Here is a 20,515-nt window from a genome sequence, read left to right as displayed (position 1 = left end):
CTTGGGTTAAGAACTTAATTCGTTCCGGAGGTCCGTTCTTAACCTGAAACTGCTCTTAACCTGAAGCACCACTTTAGCTAACGGGACCTCACGCTGCCACTGCCTCGCCGCTGCTGCGCAATTTCTGTTCTCATCCTGAAGCAAAGTTCTTAACCCGAGGTACTATTTCTGGGTTAGCGGGGTCTGTAACCTGAAGCATCTGTAACCTGAAGCGTCTGTAACCCAAGGTACCACTGTACAAAAACACAAAATAAACAACAAGACACAATTACCTCATTGTTAAAGGTAAAGGGACCCCTGACCATTAGGTCCAGTCGTGGCCGACTCTGGGGTTGCAGTGCTCATCTCGCTTTATTGGCCGAGGGAGCCGGCGTACAGCTTCTGGGTCATGTGGCCAGCATGTCTAAGCCGCTTCTGGCAAACCACAGCAGTGTACGGAAACGCCGTTTACCTTCCCGCCGGAAGGGTGCCTGTTTATCTACTTGCACTTTGACGTGCTTTCGAACTGCTAGGTTGGCAGGAGCAGGGACCGAGCAACGGGAGCTCACCCCGTCATGGGGATTCGAACCGCCGACCTTCTGATTGGCAAGTCCTAGGCTCTGTGGTTTAACCCACAGCGCCACCCATGTCCCACCTCATTGTTAGGTTGAGCTTAATCTCACCAAAGCTTAGTAGAATTAAATACAGCCTTTTGCTTCTCCAAAGTCCCGTTTTGCTCATGCAAGGGATGCGTTCCACTTTTGTAAGCAGTTGATCTTTTAGTGTGGCTGCACCTGCACTTTGGAACTCCCGGCCGATTGACACCAGGCTGTACTCTTTTTGTCACCTACTAAAAACGTTTTTTTTCCGTAAAGCAAAAGCCCATCCAGACATGTAGAGCATGGAGATAGAGGTTTGCACCTGGTTTTTAGCTCATCGTTGACTTTAACTTTTAAAAAGGGTTTTCAATTGTTGTTTTTCAACGTTTACAGATAATCTCATTGTACAACATTGATTGTATACCACTTTGGGTTTGTTTGTTTTTTTAAAAAGCAACAACACACACAATCAAGTGGCATATTAATTTTATGAAATACAGTGGTACCTCGGTTTACAAACTTCATCTGTCCCTGAAGTCCATTCTTAAACCAAATCCGTTCTTAAAACGAGGCATGCTTTCCCTAGTGAGGCCTCCCGCCGCCGGTGCCCTTCCACTGTTTGGCTTCCATTTGTAGACCGAGGTAAGTTTTGCAAACTGGGGCACTACTTCCAGTTTTGCGGAGTTCATAAACCGAATAGTTCGTAAACAGGACTGTTTGTGAACGGAGGTACCACTGTAAATGAATAAAAGTCAAGTGGGTTGTTTGGTGACTGGGTTTGTTTGTGAGAAGGTGGGGTTAGTCAGGGTTGAGTTTGGGCTCCCAGCAGAGGGGGTGGGGGCAAAAATAGGAGCTCTGAGCCTCAGTCAGAGGATGCTGGGTTTAATTTGGGCCAAAGCTGAAACTGAATTTAAACCCCATAACTATTTGTTGGGTGCCCCCTACTTCAGCGCGGCATGTAAAGTGTGTGGGATCAGGACTCTCCCCTCCCACCCATTAGATTTAGTATAAACATCAGAGAACAAGTTGTGCTATTATAAAGACTAAGGCCTTAGAAGCAAATTATAGAGAATATTGTAGAGATTAAGACTTAAACCATATTTTAACCGCTGCCATAACTGTATTGTTTATCGTTACAGTGGTGCCCCGCAAGACAAATGCCTCGCAAGACGGAAAACCCGCTAGACGAAAGGGTTTTCCGTTTTGGAGGTGCTTCGCAAAAACGAATTTCCGATGGGCTTGCTTCGCAAGACGAAAATGTCTTGTGAGTTTCTGCGGTTTTTTCCCCCTCTCCCCTTTTCCCAAGCCACTAAGCCGCTTATCAGCTGATCCTAAGCCGCTAAGCCGCTTAACAGCTGATCTGCTAAGCCGCTTAACAGCTGATCCGCTAAGCCGCTTAACAGCTGATCCGCTAAGCCGCTAATAGCGCTAAGCCGCTAATGGGCTTGCTTCTCAAGGCGAAAAAACCGCAAGACAAAGAGACTCACGGAACGGATTCTTTTCGTCTTGCGAGGCACCACTGTATATTGATTGATAACTTAAACTTAATTTTATTGTGTTTCTGATTTGTTTAGTGCGGTATGTGAGTCTGGTCTGGGACCGTAATAAATTCAGTTCAAGTTCAAACGTTAAGAACATCGAAAGAGCCCTGCTGGATCAGGTGTTGGACAAAAGATTCCTGCATTTCAGGGGGTAGGACTAGATGACCCTTGTGGTCCCTTCCGACTCTAGGATTCTATGATATTTCCTTGATAATCTCAGGCCAAAGGCCCGCCTAGTCCAGCATCCTGTTCTCCCATTGGTCAAGCAGATGCTCCCGTGCGACGCCCACAAACAGGACCTGAGTTCGATAGTGTTCTCTCTACTTGTCATTTTCAGTAACTGCTACTTAGCGGCAAATATTTCTGGGGTGAGCTGTCCCTGGCAATGAGTGGCAGATTCTGGAGTTAACACCTGCCTGCCTTACAGCTCCTTTAACATGCAAGGGAATCCTCTCTGTGCATGACAGCAGCATCCCTCGCTCTTTCATTAATTAGCATTTCACTCTGGGCAATTCCAAATGGGTTTCCTCTCTGAATCGCAATGCAATCCCACCACAGCCCCAAGAGAGACTTAAAAAGGGAGTGTTTGTGGTTGGGAAAGCCAGGCATTTAAGCTTCTGGCATGGAGTGTGGTGTGTATTTATTTATACCGCTTGTTTTTATTTATGCAACGAGAGAGGAGGGAAAAGGTTGTTGGTGTGGGCATGAGGATGCCCAATTGTCCTTGATTTGATTGGTGTTGTTGTTGTTGTTGTTGTTATTGTTGTTGTTGTTGTTATTGTTATTGTTGTTATTATTAATAATAATAATCACCTCCCCCCTTAATAAGATTTTCAAAAAACAAAATACAATATAAAACCAAACTAATCTAAACAAATATGAAGTGGGGAGGGGAAAGAGTGCAGTGGTACCTCGGGTTACAGATGCTTCAGGTTACAGACTCCACTAACCCAGAAATATTACCTTGGGTTATGAACTTTGCTTCAGGATGAGAACAGAAATTGTGCTTTGGCAGCGTGGCGGCAGCAGGAGGCCCCACTAGCTAAAGTGGTACCTCAGGTTAAGAACAGTTTCAGGTTAAGAACAGACCTCCAGAACGAATTAAGTTCTTAACCCGAGGTACCACTGTAATACAAAGTCCTTTTTCACAGGTAAATCTTAACTTGACCCACACAGAGAAAGGTGAATATATACATTACCAAAAAAATGTTATCGTAGTTAAGCAGACCTTAACCTAATACGGCATTTATCTCTGAATTTGTCCATGGAAGGTCTACATTTGTCCGCAACTTGTTCATGTGTAGTGAGTTTGTACATACCTTCAATCCATTTGTTAAATGGAACTGCATTTTTTATTTTCCCTGTTCATCAATACTTGTCTTTTTGCCGTAGTAAGGAGAGTCCTTTCATATTGTCCCTTTGTTTAGGTTCCATGTATTGGGTGTATAATTCGAAAGGATGTTTTCCTCTGCAAATTTAAGATTATTCCGTACGGGTCGTGTTGATCGTCTCTATTACCTTCCCACATTTATCAATATGGGACATTGTAAAAAAGTATGTTTTAGAGAAGCATTATCCCTGTGACATCTCCATCAGCTAGATATCTTAGGTAGTCTTTTCATAAACAAGGGTAAAGGAGTCCAGAAAGTTCTAAATATTCTTTTTTTGTTGTATGAGTCTGAATTTGAAGTCCAGAGACACCCTTGTTTAGTTTGAGCCAGTAGTGGCTGGTGGGGTGGAAGCCAGGGAGCCCAAGCAGCTCACAGCTCAGGAAGAAAGCCTTAGCGACCCTTGACAGAGGGCCTAGCTCTACCTGGCCTTCCTTGGAAGGCAACTTTTAACCTAACCAGAAAATATGTATGTGCATTATAATGCAACATTTGCTCCATACACTTTAAAAGCACTGTAATGCTCCTGTAAACAGTCATAGTTCCCCCCAGAGAATTCTGGGAGCTGCCTTTCCTTACGCTTGCAGAGAGTCGTTAAAAAAGCCCTGTTCCTCTCCCAGAACTACATTTCCCAGAGTTCTCTGTGAAGAGGGACTAATTGTTAAACAATTATGGAAGCGATAGCTCTATGATGGGGCCTATTGGGGCCTCGCGACAAATTTCCGCACCCTTAACAGCTATGGCTGCCCCCAGAGAATTCTGGGAGTTGGCGTTCTTTCAGATTAGGAGAGCCCCAACTCCCAGAGTTATCTGGGATGAAGAGAAGATCTATGATTTAACCTCTCTGGGGACTATAGCTTTAGGAGAGGAACAGAGTGGGGGGGGGTCCCTAAATATTTCTTGGCACCTTTAAACTACAGCTCCCAGAATCCTTTGGGGGAAGCCATGAGGTATCATAGTGCTTTAAATGAATGTTGTAGATGTGGCCTTCCACTCTGCTCCCTCTTCCCCTGCTGCCAACTTAGCATCAGGGAAGACTAATTAGGTACCTCTGGACTTAGGATGGGGTTGCCATGGAAACCTGGTGGCAACGCTCACAAGTTGTTGGGTGGGGTAGGAGAGAGCCCGTCTCCGAGAAATAGATCCATTCTGTTGTTTGTGGTAGATGGAGGACGGATGTCAAGAGAGATCAATGGCATTCCCCCCCCCTGTAGGTTTCTGTGTGTATGTAATGGAGCCCCAGGCAGGAAGGGCTGAGTTGCTGGCTGGCGGTTGGCCCAAGGCCTCTGGCTCCCTTTAAATAGACTACAGCTGCCTTGCAGATAGGCAGGCACGAAAACTTCCCAAGCAGGGAGCCCAGACGCGACTCTTGGTCACGATGATGGCAGAGGGTGGGAAATAATAGTCTGCATTTCCCACACACAATCCCATTAATATACCTGCAGGAAATCTCGACTCCCCCCCTCCTCTCCAGTGGGGAATATTTCCTGCAGGTGTATTAACATGATTATCTGTGAGAAACGCAGGTTGTAATTAAGCATTGGTTTCCTATACACACAATGGAAGATCTCCACCTTATTGGCCAGCAGTTATTCTCCCTGCTCTGTGGGGACAAAGGTTGCCTAAGAGCCCACTTGAATCGAGTCCCCGCTGTCTCTTGCCCTACATCCTGTTTCTCACACTGGTCCTCCGGCCCGATGTCTCCAGGAAATGGACAAGTAAAGACTATTGAGGTGAAGAAGAAGGGGGCAGAGGCCGGAGAGAGAACTGTGAGTTGGAAAGGGTGTCTTTTCTTTCCATCTTCTTCAGTATCCGCTAGGAAACACGCCAAACTTTGGTACTTGGGACTGGGTATGGACTGTGTGGCTGCCTGCTGAATGGGACACAGATATGGGCAGTTTTGAGGGTTCTGCGGAGAGCGGGGGGTGGTAGATGGGGGGGGGCTATGAGTGACAGCCAGGAGGCTGAGAGGGAAGGTGCGTCCAAAGTCAATAACTGAATATTGGTTTATATTTATTAGTCATTTTGTAATTACTATTTGTAATTTTGTAACATTTTTATAAGCTAACTATGCAATTTTTAATACTTGTTGCTTTGGTTGTCTGTTGTTGCTTTAGTCGGTACATTGCTTAGAATTACACACACACACACACACACCTTTTTTTCTGGGGGTACACATGCCCCTAAACATTTTGTGAATCTAAGTTTGGCCTCATTGAGGGGCAGTATTTCAATATGAGTAGGAAAATGAGAGTACTGTGTTTGTGTGTACATATATACATATACATACATACATACATATACATATACATATACATATACATATACACTTACATGCACCCACACATACACATATATACATATATATGAATGTATATATATGTATATGTGGGGCAGTATAGAAAAAGTGTAAATAACAATAACAATAATTATCCAGTATAGCCCCAAGTTAAGGTCACTTAAGGTTGACCCCAGTGCTTTTTTTCTTAAAAAATGTTTAGGGATGTTCTCATTTTGACTCAAGAAAATCAGCATTTTATAGTCCAAATTGGGAGAAACAAATACAGCAAATGGACAAAAGTAGAAAAAGTCACAAAAAATTTAGGGGGGAATGCTTACCCCTGCATACCCCCCCCCCCGAAAAAAACCACTGCTTGAACCTATCCACTCACAAAAGGGAGGTATTGACACATCTTGAGGGAATCCCCAGAAGAACAAAAGAGAGAGAGAGAGAAAGCGGAAAAAACTTTTCGTGGAAAAAAATCCTAAACTCAGTGAGGATTCATCATTCTCAATGTCCATTGAATGTTAAGTATCTGCTGGGGAGAAACTGGGGGAGGACGGAATGGAGTATCGTGGAGTGGGGCACGGCTGGGTGACTGGCAGACATCCTTTTACAGGATGCCCCATACTGCGATGACATTCTGCTGCCAGCCCCATCTCTTCTAACCCTTGCCGTTTTCTCCCTTCCCTCCCCCCCCGCCAGCTCTTCGTGATCGACAATGGTGCCGACGACTGGCGGATCGCCATGACCTACGAACGTATCCTCTACATCAGCCTGGAGATGTTGGTGTGCGCCATTCACCCCATCCCTGGGGAGTACAAGTTTTTTTGGACGGCCCGACTGGCCTTCTCGTACACGCCTTCGCGGGCGGAGGCGGACGTGGACATTATCCTCTCCATCCCCATGTTCCTGCGTCTCTACTTGATCGCCCGGGTCATGCTATTGCACAGCAAACTCTTCACGGACGCTTCGTCCCGCAGCATCGGGGCCCTCAACAAGATCAACTTCAACACTCGCTTCGTCATGAAGACCCTCATGACAATCTGCCCCGGGACTGTCCTCCTGGTCTTCAGCATCTCCTTGTGGATCATTGCTGCCTGGACGGTGCGTGTGTGTGAGAGGTGAGCTCGCGAGTCGCGCACGGAGACGCAGGGGGTGTGCCGTAGGGAGGTGCCTCTTGTGTGTGTCCGGCTGGGGGCTGATGGGAGTTGGGATCCAGGAATATTCATTGAACTACAACTCCCATCACCCCTGTCTCTTGGCCGTGCTGTCTGGGACTTATTGGAATTGGGATCCAGGAATATTCAATGAACTACAACTCCCATCATCCCTGTGTATTGGCCATGCTGCCTGGGGCTGATGGGAGTTGGGATCCAGGAATATTCATTGAACTACAACTCCCATCATCCCTGTCTATTGACCGTGCTGTCTGGGGCTGATGGGAGTTGGGACCCAGGAATATTCGTTGAACTACAACTCCCATCACCCCTGTCTATTGGCCGTGCTGTCTGGGACTTATGGGAGTTGGAATCCAGGAATATTCAATGAACTACAACTCCCATCATCCCTGTCTATTGGCCGTGCTGTCTGGGACTTATGGAAGTTGGGACCCAGGAATATTCGTTGAACTACAACTCCCATCATCCCTGTCTATTGGCCATGCTGTCTGGGACTTATTGGAGTTGGAATCCAGGAATATTCATTGAACTACAACTCCCATCATCCCTGTCTATTGGCCGTGCTGTCTGGGGCTGATGGGAGTTGGGATCCAGGAATATTCATTGAACTACAACTCCCATCATCCCTGTTTATTGGCCTTGCTGTCTGGGGCTGATGGGAGTTGGAATCCAGGAATATTCATTGAACTACGACTCCCATCATCCCTGTCTATTGGCCGTGCTGTCTGGGGCTTATGGGAATTGGAATCCAGGAATATTCAATGAACTACAACTCCCATCACCCCTGTCTATAGGCCGTGCTGCCTGGGGCTGATGGGAGTTGGAATCCAGTGAAATTTGGAGGCCTATAGGTGCGACCACTCCTGCCAAGGGCCTATATTTGTGTGAGGAGGGGAAAGGTTATTCTATGAGCTAGAAAGATGGATGTTGGTAAATCATTCCTCTGCAACCTGGGCCATTCTGCACTATACAATTCAGGCACATTGACAGCCATTGTTTCTCACAAGGATTTTGGGGAACTGCCATTTGTTAAGGGCACTGAGAGTTCCCTATTCCCTTCACAGAGTGGCAGTTCCTAGAGTGGTTTTAACCACCCGTCCTTCTTCCCAGGGAACTCTGGGAATTGTAGCTCAGGTGTGTGGGGGATAAGGGGCCTCCTAACCCTCCCTTGACAAACAACAGCTCCCATGGTGCTTTCGGTGAAGCCGTGATTGTTCAAAGTAGTACGGTACTGCTTTGAATGCGTAGTGCCGACGGGGGGCTTACTCGCCTGCCCTAGGCACCTGAAACTCTTATGATAGCACTTTGTCGTGGCTTTTCCTGTAGAATCCTGGGAGCTGTAGTTTGTTAAGGATGCTGCGAGTTGTCAGGAGATCCGTACTCCTGTCCCAGAACTACAGTTCCCAGAATTCTCTGGGAGGAAGGCTTGATTGTTAAACCACTGTGAATTGTATTTCTGTGAGGGGAATACAGAGGTCTCCCAACAACTCTCAGCACTTTTAGCAAACCACAGTTCCCAGGATTCTTTGGGGGAAGCCATGACTAGTAAGGTGAAGGTAAAAGGACCCCTGACCATTAGGTCCAGTCGTGACCGACTCTGGGGTTGCGGCACTCATCTTGCTTTATTGGCTGAGGGAGCTGGCATACAGCTTTCGGGTCATGTGGCCAGCATGACTAAGCTGCTTCTGGTGAACCAGAGCAGCGCACGGAAACGCCGTTTACTTTCCCGCCAGAGCAGTACCTATTTATCTACTTGCACTTTGACGTGCTTTCGAACTGCTAGGTTGGCAGGAGCAGGGACCGAGCAACGGGAGCTCACCCCGTCGCGGGGATTCGAACCGCCGACCTTCTGATCGGCAAGCCCTAGGCTCTGTGGTTTAACCCACAGCGCCACCCAAGCCCCAGGATTCCCAGGGTTCTCTGGGGAAAGCCATGGCTAGTACCAGTGCTTTATTGATATGGTTTTGTGTGTGCCAGCATGCAGCTCTGCCACCCAGCAACTACAAAAAGGCAACATTTGTGCACTCCCTTTGTTTCGTTGCTTTGCATAAGTTCTGCTGGGTTTTTTTTGCTACTCACAAAGGGATAAGGGCATGGAAAGGAAGAGCTGTGGTTCATGGGTAGAGCGCTTGCATGCAAAAGAACCTAAGAAGAACTCAAAGCCCATATAGTCCACTGTTCTCACAGTGGCCAAACGCATGCTCGGGGGAAACATGCAAGCCGAACCCGAATACAATAACACTTTGCACTTCTGTGGCTTCCACCAGCTTCTTGGGCTTGCCGATTGGAAGGTCGGCGGTTCGAATCCCCGGGACAAAGTGAGCTCCTGTTGCTCTGTCCCAGCTCCTGCCAACCTAGCAGTTCGAAAGCACGCCAGTGCAAGTAGATAAATAGGTACCGCTCTGGCGGGAAGGTAAACTGCATTTCCGTGTGGTCTGGTTTTCGTCACGATGTTCTGCTGTGCCAGAAGTGGTTTAGTCATGCTGGGCACATGACCCGGAAAGCTGTCTGTGGACAAACGCCGGCTCCCTCGGCCTGAAAGCGAGATGAGCGCCAGAACCCCATAGTTGCCTTTGACTGGGCTTAACCCATCCAGGGGTCCTTTACCTTTACCTTTTTTCCTTATTCCGAAGCACGGCTGTCTCTGACTGTGGAGGCAGAGCACAACCATTGATTGATTGATCTTTATTACGGCCATTGGCCCATTACACGACAGTTTCCCATACCGACATATTATACTTAAACCTCCAAATTTAAAATCGCCAAAACTTACAAAAGACAAACAGTAACCGAAGCAAAACAAAAACAAAAACCACCATCATACAAACAGAACCCACCATCATACATTACAATAATTTTGTAACCTATACATCGCCCTCTGCTCATAAATTAATCAGGGATATCAATGGTGATATCGCCTAAAACATAGATCATGGTTTAAAACAATGGTGATATCACCTAAAACACAGGTCATGGTTTAAAGGGGTTGTCCGAATCACACAGGAGACCGTTTCTCTTCTTTAGGGATAGGACGCTGATCAGGAATCTGGCAACCATGAGTGATTTTAGGGGGTCATCATCAATTAGTAGGTATCTCAGTTTGGCTTCAATCGTATCATCGGCAATTCCCTTAAGATATTGAGCAAGAAACTTGCTCCTGGCCGGTAAGTGAAAAGCACAGTCAAAAATTATGTGATGCAACGATTCGGGTGCCCCACTATTACAATCACATAAGAGCGATATCTGTCCATTGGAGAATCTATTTCTCAGCACGTTCGATGGAAAGGTGTTGAATCTTGCCTTTACAAAGACATATCTATGAGCTGAGGAAGTTAAGGAATTCAAATAGTTTGGGAGCCTTAAGAGGGGTAATAAACCAAGATTTAGAGGTGAGCAGGTACCATTGCCCAAGATCATTTTCTGCTGTAAGTCCATCTCCTCTAGCTTACAGGTTACTGTTCTTTTAGCTGGGACTATATCCTGCGCTAGTAATTTGGATGGGGAGATTCCCATTGCCGTTATTTTCAGCTGTAAATTTTTTACCCATGGGCTCTGGAAATCATCTCTCCACATACAATGTATCAAGTACAAGTTTGGGAGGTAGAGCACAACCATTGTGGAAATCATCATCATCATCATCATCAATTTTTATTTGTAACCCCCCCTCCCCAGCTGAGCCATGCTCAGAGCAGCTAACATCATAAAAACAACACAATATGCATAAAAACAGACATTGTTAATTAAAATACATCTCAAAATTAATTCAGTCAAGTTAAAATCTGGGCAGGTGGCAATTACAGTGGTACCTCAGGTTACATACGCTTCACATTACATACACTTCAGGTTACAGACTCCACTAACCCAGAAATATTACCTCGAGTTAAGAACTTTGCTCCAGGATGAGAACAGAAATCGTGCTCTGGCGGCAGCAGGAGGCCCCATTAGCTAAAGTGGTGCTTCAGGTTAAGAACAGTTTCAGGTTAAGAACGGACCTCCAGAACGAATTAAGTACTTAACCCGAGGTACCACTGTATCAGGTTGGAATTGAGAGTGGTTAAAGCTGGTCCCATGCCCAATGCCCAGCATTCCCAGATTGGGCTGGAAAAGACTCCTGTTTGGGAAAGCTCTGGAGAGCAGCTGTCAAGTCAGTGCAGGTCAAGGGTAGCCAACTTGGTGTTTCAGACTGCAACTCTGATTATACCTGACCCTTGTCAGTGCTGGCTAGAGGTTGGCAGGAGTTGGAGTCCAATCAGTGGCGTAGCGTAGGTTCTCAGCACCCGAGGCAAGGCAAGTAATTTGCGCCCCCTAACCTGTGGATTTTAGCACTCGAGTCTCTTCTGCGCCCCCCCCCCAGATGTTGCGCCAGGTGCACCCCCCACGCTACGCCACTGCTCCCACCACAAGTCTTCAGGACTGACATCCGAAGGCTGGCGCGGGGAGAAGGTCTCTCCGCCCCACCGCCAGGCTTCGGAGCATCCTTCCGAAGCCTGGCGGCGGGAGGAGGTCTCTTCGCCCCACCGCCAGCCTTCGGAGGAGGTCTGAGGACAGTGGGGAAGACGCGCTGCGCTTCCCCGCTGTCCCGGAGATTTCCCTATGGACTTTCGTCTTGCGAAGGGCCGGCCAAACGCGCCCCCCCCCAATGTTGCGCCCGGTGCGGCCGGCACCCCTGGCACCCCCCACGCTACGCCACTGAGTCCAATGACATTTGTGTTTATTCAGATTCAGCTCCTTTTCTCCGTCAACCACTCATGGGCCCATCGGTTCCCCAGCCAAAATTGGGTAGCATTTGTTGGCCGGACCTTCCTGTCACAAAACCTCTGCCACAGAGAGAGGTGGCATTGCCCGGCGACAGATGACTCAGGACGAACCAGCTGCCTCCGATTGGCAGGAGAGGCCTCTGGCGAGCAGAGCACGAGTCAGGCGACCCCCGCCTTCAGCCGTCAGCCTGGTTCACGTTTTGACAGGGGATCGGTTTAAAGCGGCAACTGCGTTTCTGCTCTTTTCACCCGTCCCCAGAAAACCTCAGCCACCCACCCACCCAAAAAAGACCTGTTGCCACGGGCAAAAGTCAACCCGCAGTTGAAGAAGACAAAAAACCAAAAACCTCCCAAAGATGCGAGATTGTGTGTGCCAGTCTCCCAACCGTTTGCGAGGCTGGGTGCCAAGGAAGAGTCACCACTGGTGGGCATTCCTGCAAAAATAATAATTAAGGGAAAGGACTGACTAAGCCTTGCCCCCACCCCAAACGCCCACGACCTCATTAGTGCCTGGCAAGCGATGGGAGCGGCTTAGAGGGTGGAATATACCCCTGTTGCCAGGCTCCCTAGCAGCCAGGCTCCCTGGGAAGTGGATGGAGAAGGGAGAGAAGAATGAAAGACTCAGCGAGCGGCGGATCTTTGCCAAGGTGGGGGAGGTTGGCAGGATGCCAGCGGGTGCCCTGCGGAACGCCAGATGCCAACAATTCTCTAGCTGCCAGCTTCTTTTACTCCCCCTTCGCCTTCCACACTGAGTAATCCGGTCCACCATAATTCCACGTGTGTGCGTTTAAGAAGAAGAAGAAAAACGATTCATTCTCCACATTCTATCTATCTATATCTATATCTCTATCTATCATCTATCTATCATCTATCTATCTATCCATCATCTATCTATCTATCTATCTATCTATCTATCTATCTATCTATCATCTATCCATCTATCTATCTATCTATCTATATCTATCTATCTATCTATCATCATCTATCCATCTATCTATCTATCTATCTATCTATCTATCTATCTATCTATCTACAGTGGTACCTCGGGTTAAGTACTTAAATCGTTCCGGAGGTCCGTTCTTAACTTGAAACTGTTCTTAACCTGAAGCACCACTTTAGCTAATGGGGCCCCCCGCTGCCGCCGCAGCACAATTTTTGTTTTCATCCTGAGGCAAAGTTCTTAACCCGAGGTAATATTTCTGGGTTAGCAGAGTCTGTAACCTGAAGCGTATGTAACCCGAGGTACCACTCTATCTATCTATCTATCTATCTATCTATCTATCTATCTATCTATCGATCTAATCTGTACCCTGCCTTTTTTCTGCAAAGAGCTTGAGGTGGCCTACGTGGCTCTCCCCCTTCTCATTTAATCTCTATGACAACCCTTTGAGGTAGGTTAGGCTGAGAGGGCACAGGGACTGTCTTAAAGTTACGCCCAGCGAACTTTTGTGGATGAGATGAAGGTTTGAACCCTGGTCTCCCGGGTCCTAGTCAGGTTGGATAGCTCAGTTGGTTTGAGCGTGGTGCTGATACCGTTGAGGTTGCGGGTTCGATCCCCGCAGGAGGCAGCTGCATATTCCTGCATTGCAGGGGGTCGGATGAGATTATACTTAGGGTCCCTTCCAACTCTGATTCTAGTCTGATGCTGTAACCACCACACCATGCTAGCTCCCCAGTGGATAATGTCTACCTGCGCTGTAAGAGGCAGTGGTATGCTGGGCATTGCAGGTGGGGTGTGTGTTGTGCTCATGTCCTGCTTGCAGGCTTTCCAAGAGGCAACTGGTTGGCCACTGGGAGAACTGGATGCTGGGACTAGATTGGCCATTGGCCTAATCTAGAAGAGCTGATCTAGGTTCTTAGGAAGCTCCTTAAGGGTCAACATCAACACAACAGTCATTTCGCAGATGCAGTTCATGGGCATGTGTTGTTGTTGTTGTTGTTGTTAAAGGTAAAGGGACCCCTGACCATGAGGTCCAGTCGTGACTGACTCTGGGGTTGCGGCGCTCATCTCGCTTTATTGGCCGAGGGAGCCGGCATACAGCTTCCGGGTCATGTGGCCAGCATGACTTAAGCCGCTTCTGGTGAACCAGAGCAGCGTACGGAAACGCCGTTTACCTTCCCACCAGAGTGGTACCTATTTATCTACTTGCACTTTGAGGTGCTTTTGAACTGCTAGGTTGGCAGGAGCAGGGACCGAGCAACGGGAGCTCACGCCGTCGCGGGGATTCGAACCACGGACCTTCTGATCGGCAAGTCCTAGGCTCTGTGGTTTAACCCACAGCGCCACCCGCGTCCCATTTAGGACGCCCATTTAGGCTTCATTCCTGATGGTGAACAAACAGCAATCTTCAATCAGGACTACACCTGGTAGGAAGCAGATGCTCCACCAGTGAACTACATCCCTTCTGAGGAACATAGGGATCTGCCTTCTACTGAGTCCACCCAACTCAGCATTGTCCACACTGACTGGCAGCGTCTCTCCAGGGTTCCAGGCAGGGACACTTCCCAGCCCTACGTGACAATGCTGGGGATTTTCCCCCATGCAAGGACCTTTTGCACGCAAGTCAGATGTCGTACCACAGGTAGAGATGCAGCTGCAAGGAAAGGGTCAAGTTAAACACAGACACCCCTTTCTACCTCTGTTTCTCTGCTTGCAAGGGGTCGATCTGTTCAGCGGTAGGGGAGGGGTGGTGTTTAACTTGACCCTCATCTCTTCCTCTTTGCAAAGGGATGTGTGGACAGCCTAGCTCTAGGAGTCTAGCATGCAGAATCCTTGCTCTTTTTCCTTGGAAAGGAACCCTCACCCACTCAACACGCAGTGTGGAGAGAAACCGTTTGTCGGGTGACAGTGTGCATGTGTGTGAGAATATGCATGCGCACGCCAAGGGTCCAGATGTTTTCACCGAAAGCAGGAACAGCTCACATGAGAGCAACAACTGGCCTCCAACCAGACTCCCCCAAATAAAAAACTCCCAAAGGGACGGAACAGAAATTTGGCCGCCGGTGCCAAGTGCAGATATCATCTGCTCTCTGTGGACACCCAATCTTGTTTGTTTCCTTGGTTGTCCTCCCCTCTTCCTCCCCACACCCAGCAAGAGGGAGGAGTAGGGAGGGAGGGAGTTTCCTTCCCTGGCTGTGGTACCCCAAATTAACGAATCTGCTAAGCGCTGCTAAACAGGGCAAGGGTGGCTCAGTCGAGGAGGCCTCTGTTCTGACTGTCACTGTCTGTTGTTTTGTGTTTTAAAAAAGGAAAATACAGTGGTACCTTGGGTTAAATATGCTTCAGGCTGCATACGCTTCAGGTTACAGACTCTGCTAACCCAGAAATAGTGCTTCAGGTTAAGAACTTTGCTTCGGGATGAGAACAGAAATTGTGCTCTGGAGGCCCCATTAGCTAAAGTGGTGCTTCAGGTTAAGAACAGTTTCGGGTTAAGAACAGACCTCCGGAACAAATTAAGTACTTAACCTGAGGTACCACGGTAGAGAGATGGAGGGCATAGAAAACAGGTGGGGTGGTGGGGAAGGGGTTAAGATAACCGCCACTCGAATTGGGGGGGGGGAGAGAAAGGGTTACTTAACCACTACCCAGAGAGGAGTGTATGAGGGATGGGGTGAAGTTAACCACCCCTTGAATGGGTGTATGTGAGGGAAGGGGTTCAGTTAACCACCACTCGAAGGACAGGTGAAGGAGGAGGCAGAGGGTTTAGTTAGCCACCCCCCCTTCCTGCCTGCGGTTTTCCCTCTACTAAAAATACCCTTCCGCTGTGCTATGGCATTATTCAGCAGATACAGAGCTGGGAACCGGCACCCATGCTTGGAATAAATGTGCAGTTAGAGAGAGATGTACAAACACTCTCTCTCACTTTCTCTCTCTCACACACTGAGCCTTGGTGTTCACAAACAGCCTTGTACAGGAGTTGCATGTGGAAGAATCGTGAGGAGTGGGGGGCAGATAGCACGCACATGGGGTGCAGGCGGGACTCCCTGGCAACCGGGGAAGAGAACCAGGAATAATCACCTGCCTTGCAGAGTAGCTCTAATTTAGAAAATGGGGAATGAGCAGGGATGCGGCGGGGACAAAAAGGCATGTGTCGATCGGTTTTTAAAACCCCGTTCTGCTCAAGGGATCTCTCTTTTGAGTTGCTGGAGGCGGCTGGCACTGGCCGGCACTCTGGCACCACATTTCCTTATGCGCCCCCCCCCAGGCATGCGCCCCCCCGTTCATTGCCCCACCCACCCACTCACTTGCAGAATCATGGCTTAGCAGCAGAGCTGGTCCTGCAGGAGATCCCAGCTTCAATCCCCAATGGCCTCTCCAGGTCAGGTTAGGAAACCCTGCTTGCAACCCCGGGGAGCTGCTGCCAGTCAGTGCGGACCATGCTGAGCTGGATGGACCGGTCCTCTGACGCAGTGTAGCGCATGACTAGCTCAGCGGTAGAGCGTCGGTTGGCTGCAGGTCCAGCAATCTCTAAGTAGGGCTGGGAATGCCCTTCATCTGAAACTTTGGAGCGCTGCTGCTGGTCAGTGTAGACAGTATGGAGCTAGATGGACTCAGTATAAAAGCAGCTCCCAATTCTCTTTAAAATCAGCTGTTGGTGCAAAAACATGAGGGCTGGTATCTTTGTAGGAAGGGGCTTGTGAATAGGGTGTACTGGGGGGGGGGGAGTAGCTTGGATCCTGGCCAGCTTTCTGGTTGCCCCTCATTTTTAAAGGGTAGAAAGGCAGTGGGTGCTGCAACAAAATGTTTCAGCAGGAAATGTTCCTGCCCAGGGTGCCAGCCACTTATCGCTGCCATTTTATCCTCTTCTCTTTCCCCTATGAATCCATCAGTCTTCTGTGCCTGCTGAACATGCTCAGTCCTCATTGGTTTGCTTTTTTGGAGGGGGGGTTCTCCTCCTTGTAGAATTCCTTCCAATTTCATTTTTGTACTGTTGCAAAATTTGGGGTTTCCCTCAAACCGCTGCGGTTTCTCTTGTACCTAGTGCTGCTTTGGCTACATGAGGATACAGCTGGCGGAATGAATTTGCTTATTAATATATAGCAGCGGGGGTGGGGGGACCTTTCCCAAAGCCCAAGAGCGGCATTCCACCCCCTTTTTTAAAATTTTCCATTTTTCATACTTTACTGTCAAATATTCTTTCCATATAGCCTTCCAAGGCATTCGGAATACATCCACTATTGCTGCGTATCCATATATTAATTCACCCTACTTTCCCCCTTCCAGTCTTCCTTTGTATTTGTTGTTCAGAGGATTACCCCTATTTGTAGTTTTGATTTAGCATCGACTCCCCAAAAGTTTCCCCGTTAGCCCTTCATTTGTTTTCCACCCTGATTCCTTATTTTGGCTGTTGTGCTCGTGAGTTTGGCATCTTCTGTCAATTCATACAGCCATTGTTCTTTTGTTGGTGTTTGTTTTCCTTTCCAACTTTTAGCATGCACTATTCCAGCCGCCGCTGTTGCATAAAGAAATAAATTGAGTACCCTCGAGGGGAGCTCATCACCAATTATTGCTAATAGAAAGGTTTCTGGTTTCTTTGGAAATGCATTTAAAAAAAATAAAATTAAAAAAGCTCACCATAGACCATCTCTTAGTATTTGGCGGCATAGTATTTGCCACCACCTATGTATAATAATAATAATAATTTTTTATTTATACCCCGCCCTTCCCTGTTAAAAAACCGGGCTCAGGGCGGCTAACAACAAACTTAAAACACTTAATTATAAAAGCAGCATTAAATACAGGATAAAAACATGAATAACAATAAAATTCAAAATTCAAAAATCAATTTAGGGGAAATAAGCATTAGATATGTATGAAAGATCCCTCAATCTCTTCACATTTCCAACACAGTTTGGACCCTCTCTTTTCATTTTAACCAATTGACTGGGCGTCAGATACCAACCATAGAGACTTTTTTGTATGCTTTCCTTTATCAAATAGCAGTCCAGAAAGTTTATGGTTTTGTTCCAGGGCTTTTCCCAGGCTATGATTTCGATGTTATACCCCAGGCATAGGCAAACTCCGGTCCTCCAGATGTTTGGGACTACAATCCCCATCATCCCTGACCACTGGTCCTGTTAGCTAGGGTTGATGGGAATTGTAGTCCCAAACATCTGGGGGGCCGGAGTTTGCCTATGCCTGTTATACTTGATACCTATAGCCCAGTGTACCATTGCGCCGGAGGCCTGCATTCCCACCTGGGCAACATTCTGGGGGCCACATGCCACTGACGGTCAGGACCGGGGCAAAAGTGGGCAGTTCAGTGAATATAAATAAAACAATAATAGATTGTAGGCAGGGCCAGCCACAACAGTTTTATAATCTCCACACCCGCCTTTGAAGTTATATCTGTCATCTATTTCTCAGCTTGGTTTCAGTGACGTGCTGGCAGACATCCTTGAGACTTCTCTTTTTATTCGTGAGCGCCTCTTGAGGATGTGCAGAGCGCACACCGGACTGCCTTGTTTCTGTGCTTGGTTTAGGGTGGACGGCTAGCGGTCGTGGGAACTGCATTTCCAATCACACTTGAAACCATCAACGCCTCCCCCCTGGAAAACGAATGACTTCCCTGTGGGATCAGAATATTTGGGGAGAGAGCGGTTGTATCCTATGCTAAGCCCTCCTCCGAGTTAGACCCATTGAAATGAACAAGCAAACTGAGGCCCCCTTGTGCCTACTTGTGAGTAGGATTACACCCCGGGCCTCTTTCAGACGGGGAGGCAAGCAATCCTTCCTTCTCTGCTTCTACAAAGGCTGTGGGTTGATTTGAAATGGATAAGGGGAATTTATTTGACTCATGGGCGCCACCTGCTGAGTCCTAGTTTCTTTCCTCCGCTTAGCCAGAGTCTATCAGCCACAGAGGATTGCTTTTGGAGTGGGGGGGGCGGCGGCGGCGGCGCTGCTTTCCGAAGGGACTCCTGCTAAGCTTGCTGGGTTTTAAGCCGGGAGAGCACTTCTGATGCCAGGCAGGGCTGTGACTTGAAAACGAGCTGCACAGAAGCAGATAGCTCCTGAGCATGCACAGAGTACTGACAAAACTGCTACCCCTACCCCCACCCCTTGGAGCTGGGGTGCTTGGATTTCCATGTTTTGCCAGGTGTAGAATGTCATTCTCATAGGGCTTGTATGAATGCCTTTGATTACTGTTTGCAGGGGGAGGTCCTGTTGTGCAGGCTTCCCTGCTGGGGCATCTGGTCGGTTATTGCGGGGTCAGGATGCTGCGGTCGACAGATCCCTTTATTTAGCCATGTCACGCAGGGCTTTTCTTACCATAGAGAATAAGGCTACCGGTGACTATTCGCGGTGATGATTCAGTCGTGCTTCTGAATGCCAATTGCTGGGAAGCTCAGGAGAGGAGAGCTCTCTTGAGCTCAGGTTCTGTTTGCATTGGGTTGGCTGCTGTTAGGACAGGAAGCAGGAATAGATGGACCATTGGTCATCTCCGGCAGGACCCTTCCTGGGTTCTTCTGCAAACAGTCTTAAGACTGAGCTGCTTCTCTTGAATGAATTTTATTATTTGGGTCACAGAACAGGTCCAGCCCACATACAATATCAAGGAAGTCATAAAACACAATAGGGATACATTTGAATTTGCAGTTAGGTATAACAGGGACGGGACGCGGGTGGCGCTGTGGGTTAAACCACAGAGCCTAGGGCTTGCCGATCAGAAGGTCGGCGGTTCGAATCCCCGCAATGGGGTGAGCTCCCGTTGCTCGGTCCCTGCTCCTGCCGACCTAGCAGTTCGAAAGCACGTCAAAGTGCAAGTAGATAAATAGGTACCGCTCCGGCGGGAAGGTAAACGGTGTTTCCGTGCGCTGCTCTGGTACGCCAGAAGCGGCTTAGTCATGCTGGCCACATGACCCGGAAGCTGTACGCCGGCTCCCTTGGCCAATAAAACGTGATGAGCCCGGCAACCCCAGAGTCAGCCACGACTGGACCTAATGGTCAGGGGTCCCTTTGCCTTTACTTATAACAGGGACAATACAGATATAGCAACAGTTAAAAATATATATAAATTAAAACTTAGTCACTAACATATAACCTAAAATTATCATTTAAAACCTTAATCATTATGATAGCACAGCTTGTTCCCTAAGTTTTATGGCAATCGCACGGAATTTGGCTACCCTTAACGTGATCTCAGGATCCTTGTCGTCTCCCAGGATTTTAGACATGGAAGTTCGGATTCGTTTGGAGATTTTTGCATAGCAGGGGTAAGAAATACCGAGTGTATATCCCCGTAGAAACGGCAGCGTAACAAGGCATGAGAGACAGTTTCTACCTCCGTCAAGCCGCAGGGGCAGAATCGTTCTGCGTATGGTTTACCCTCAAATCTGCCCTGCAATAAGGCAGGTGGCAGCACGTTGAATATAGCGAGGGTAAATGACCGTCTGTATTTACCGCATTTTTCGCTCCATTGGACGCACCGGACCATAGGAGGGGGAGAACAGGGAAATTTTTTTTTTCTTGTTCTCCCCCTCTAAAGCAAGGTGCGTTCAAGGTAAATTCACCAGAGCTTGTGGGGCTGGCGGTGGAAGGAAGCGCTGCTTTCCCCCACCGCCAGCCTCAAAGATCCCTGAAGCCTTTGGAACGCAGCGCCCCGCTGCCCTACAGAGGTTTGCGCGCAGCCGTCCCCAAGCTAGAGCAGCGAGATGGAGCCCTCCCTCTCGCTGTTCTGGCTTGGGAAAAGCCTTGCTAGCTTCTGCAGGACAGCGGGGTGAAGGCACCCCGCTGCCCTGGAGAGGTTTGCGCGCAGCCGTCCCCAAGCTAGAGCAGTGAGAAGGAGCCC

General features: G+C 48.3%; 2 protein-coding genes across 2 annotated transcripts in view; one reads left to right on the top strand and one right to left on the bottom strand.

The window, feature by feature from the left end:
• Positions 1–20,515, top strand: part of KCNN3 (potassium calcium-activated channel subfamily N member 3) — a 99,896-nt gene that overhangs the window by 34,603 nt on the left and 44,778 nt on the right. Inside the window, exon 3 of the mRNA XM_082202183.1 lies at positions 6,494–6,912. Coding sequence (XP_082058309.1) covers positions 6,494–6,912 — 419 coding nt within the window. The remainder of the gene's footprint in view (positions 1–6,493; positions 6,913–20,515) is intronic.
• Positions 1–20,515, bottom strand: part of ZBTB7B (zinc finger and BTB domain containing 7B) — a 330,604-nt gene that overhangs the window by 279,039 nt on the left and 31,050 nt on the right. The gene's annotated exons all lie outside the window — the stretch shown is intronic.

This window comes from Podarcis vaucheri (assembly GCF_965113315.1).
Source record: "Podarcis vaucheri genome assembly, chromosome: 16".
Classification (NCBI taxonomy): domain Eukaryota; kingdom Metazoa; phylum Chordata; class Lepidosauria; order Squamata; family Lacertidae; genus Podarcis; species Podarcis vaucheri.
Note: the sequence above shows the minus strand (reverse complement) of the source record. Positions and strands in the feature narration are given on the sequence as shown.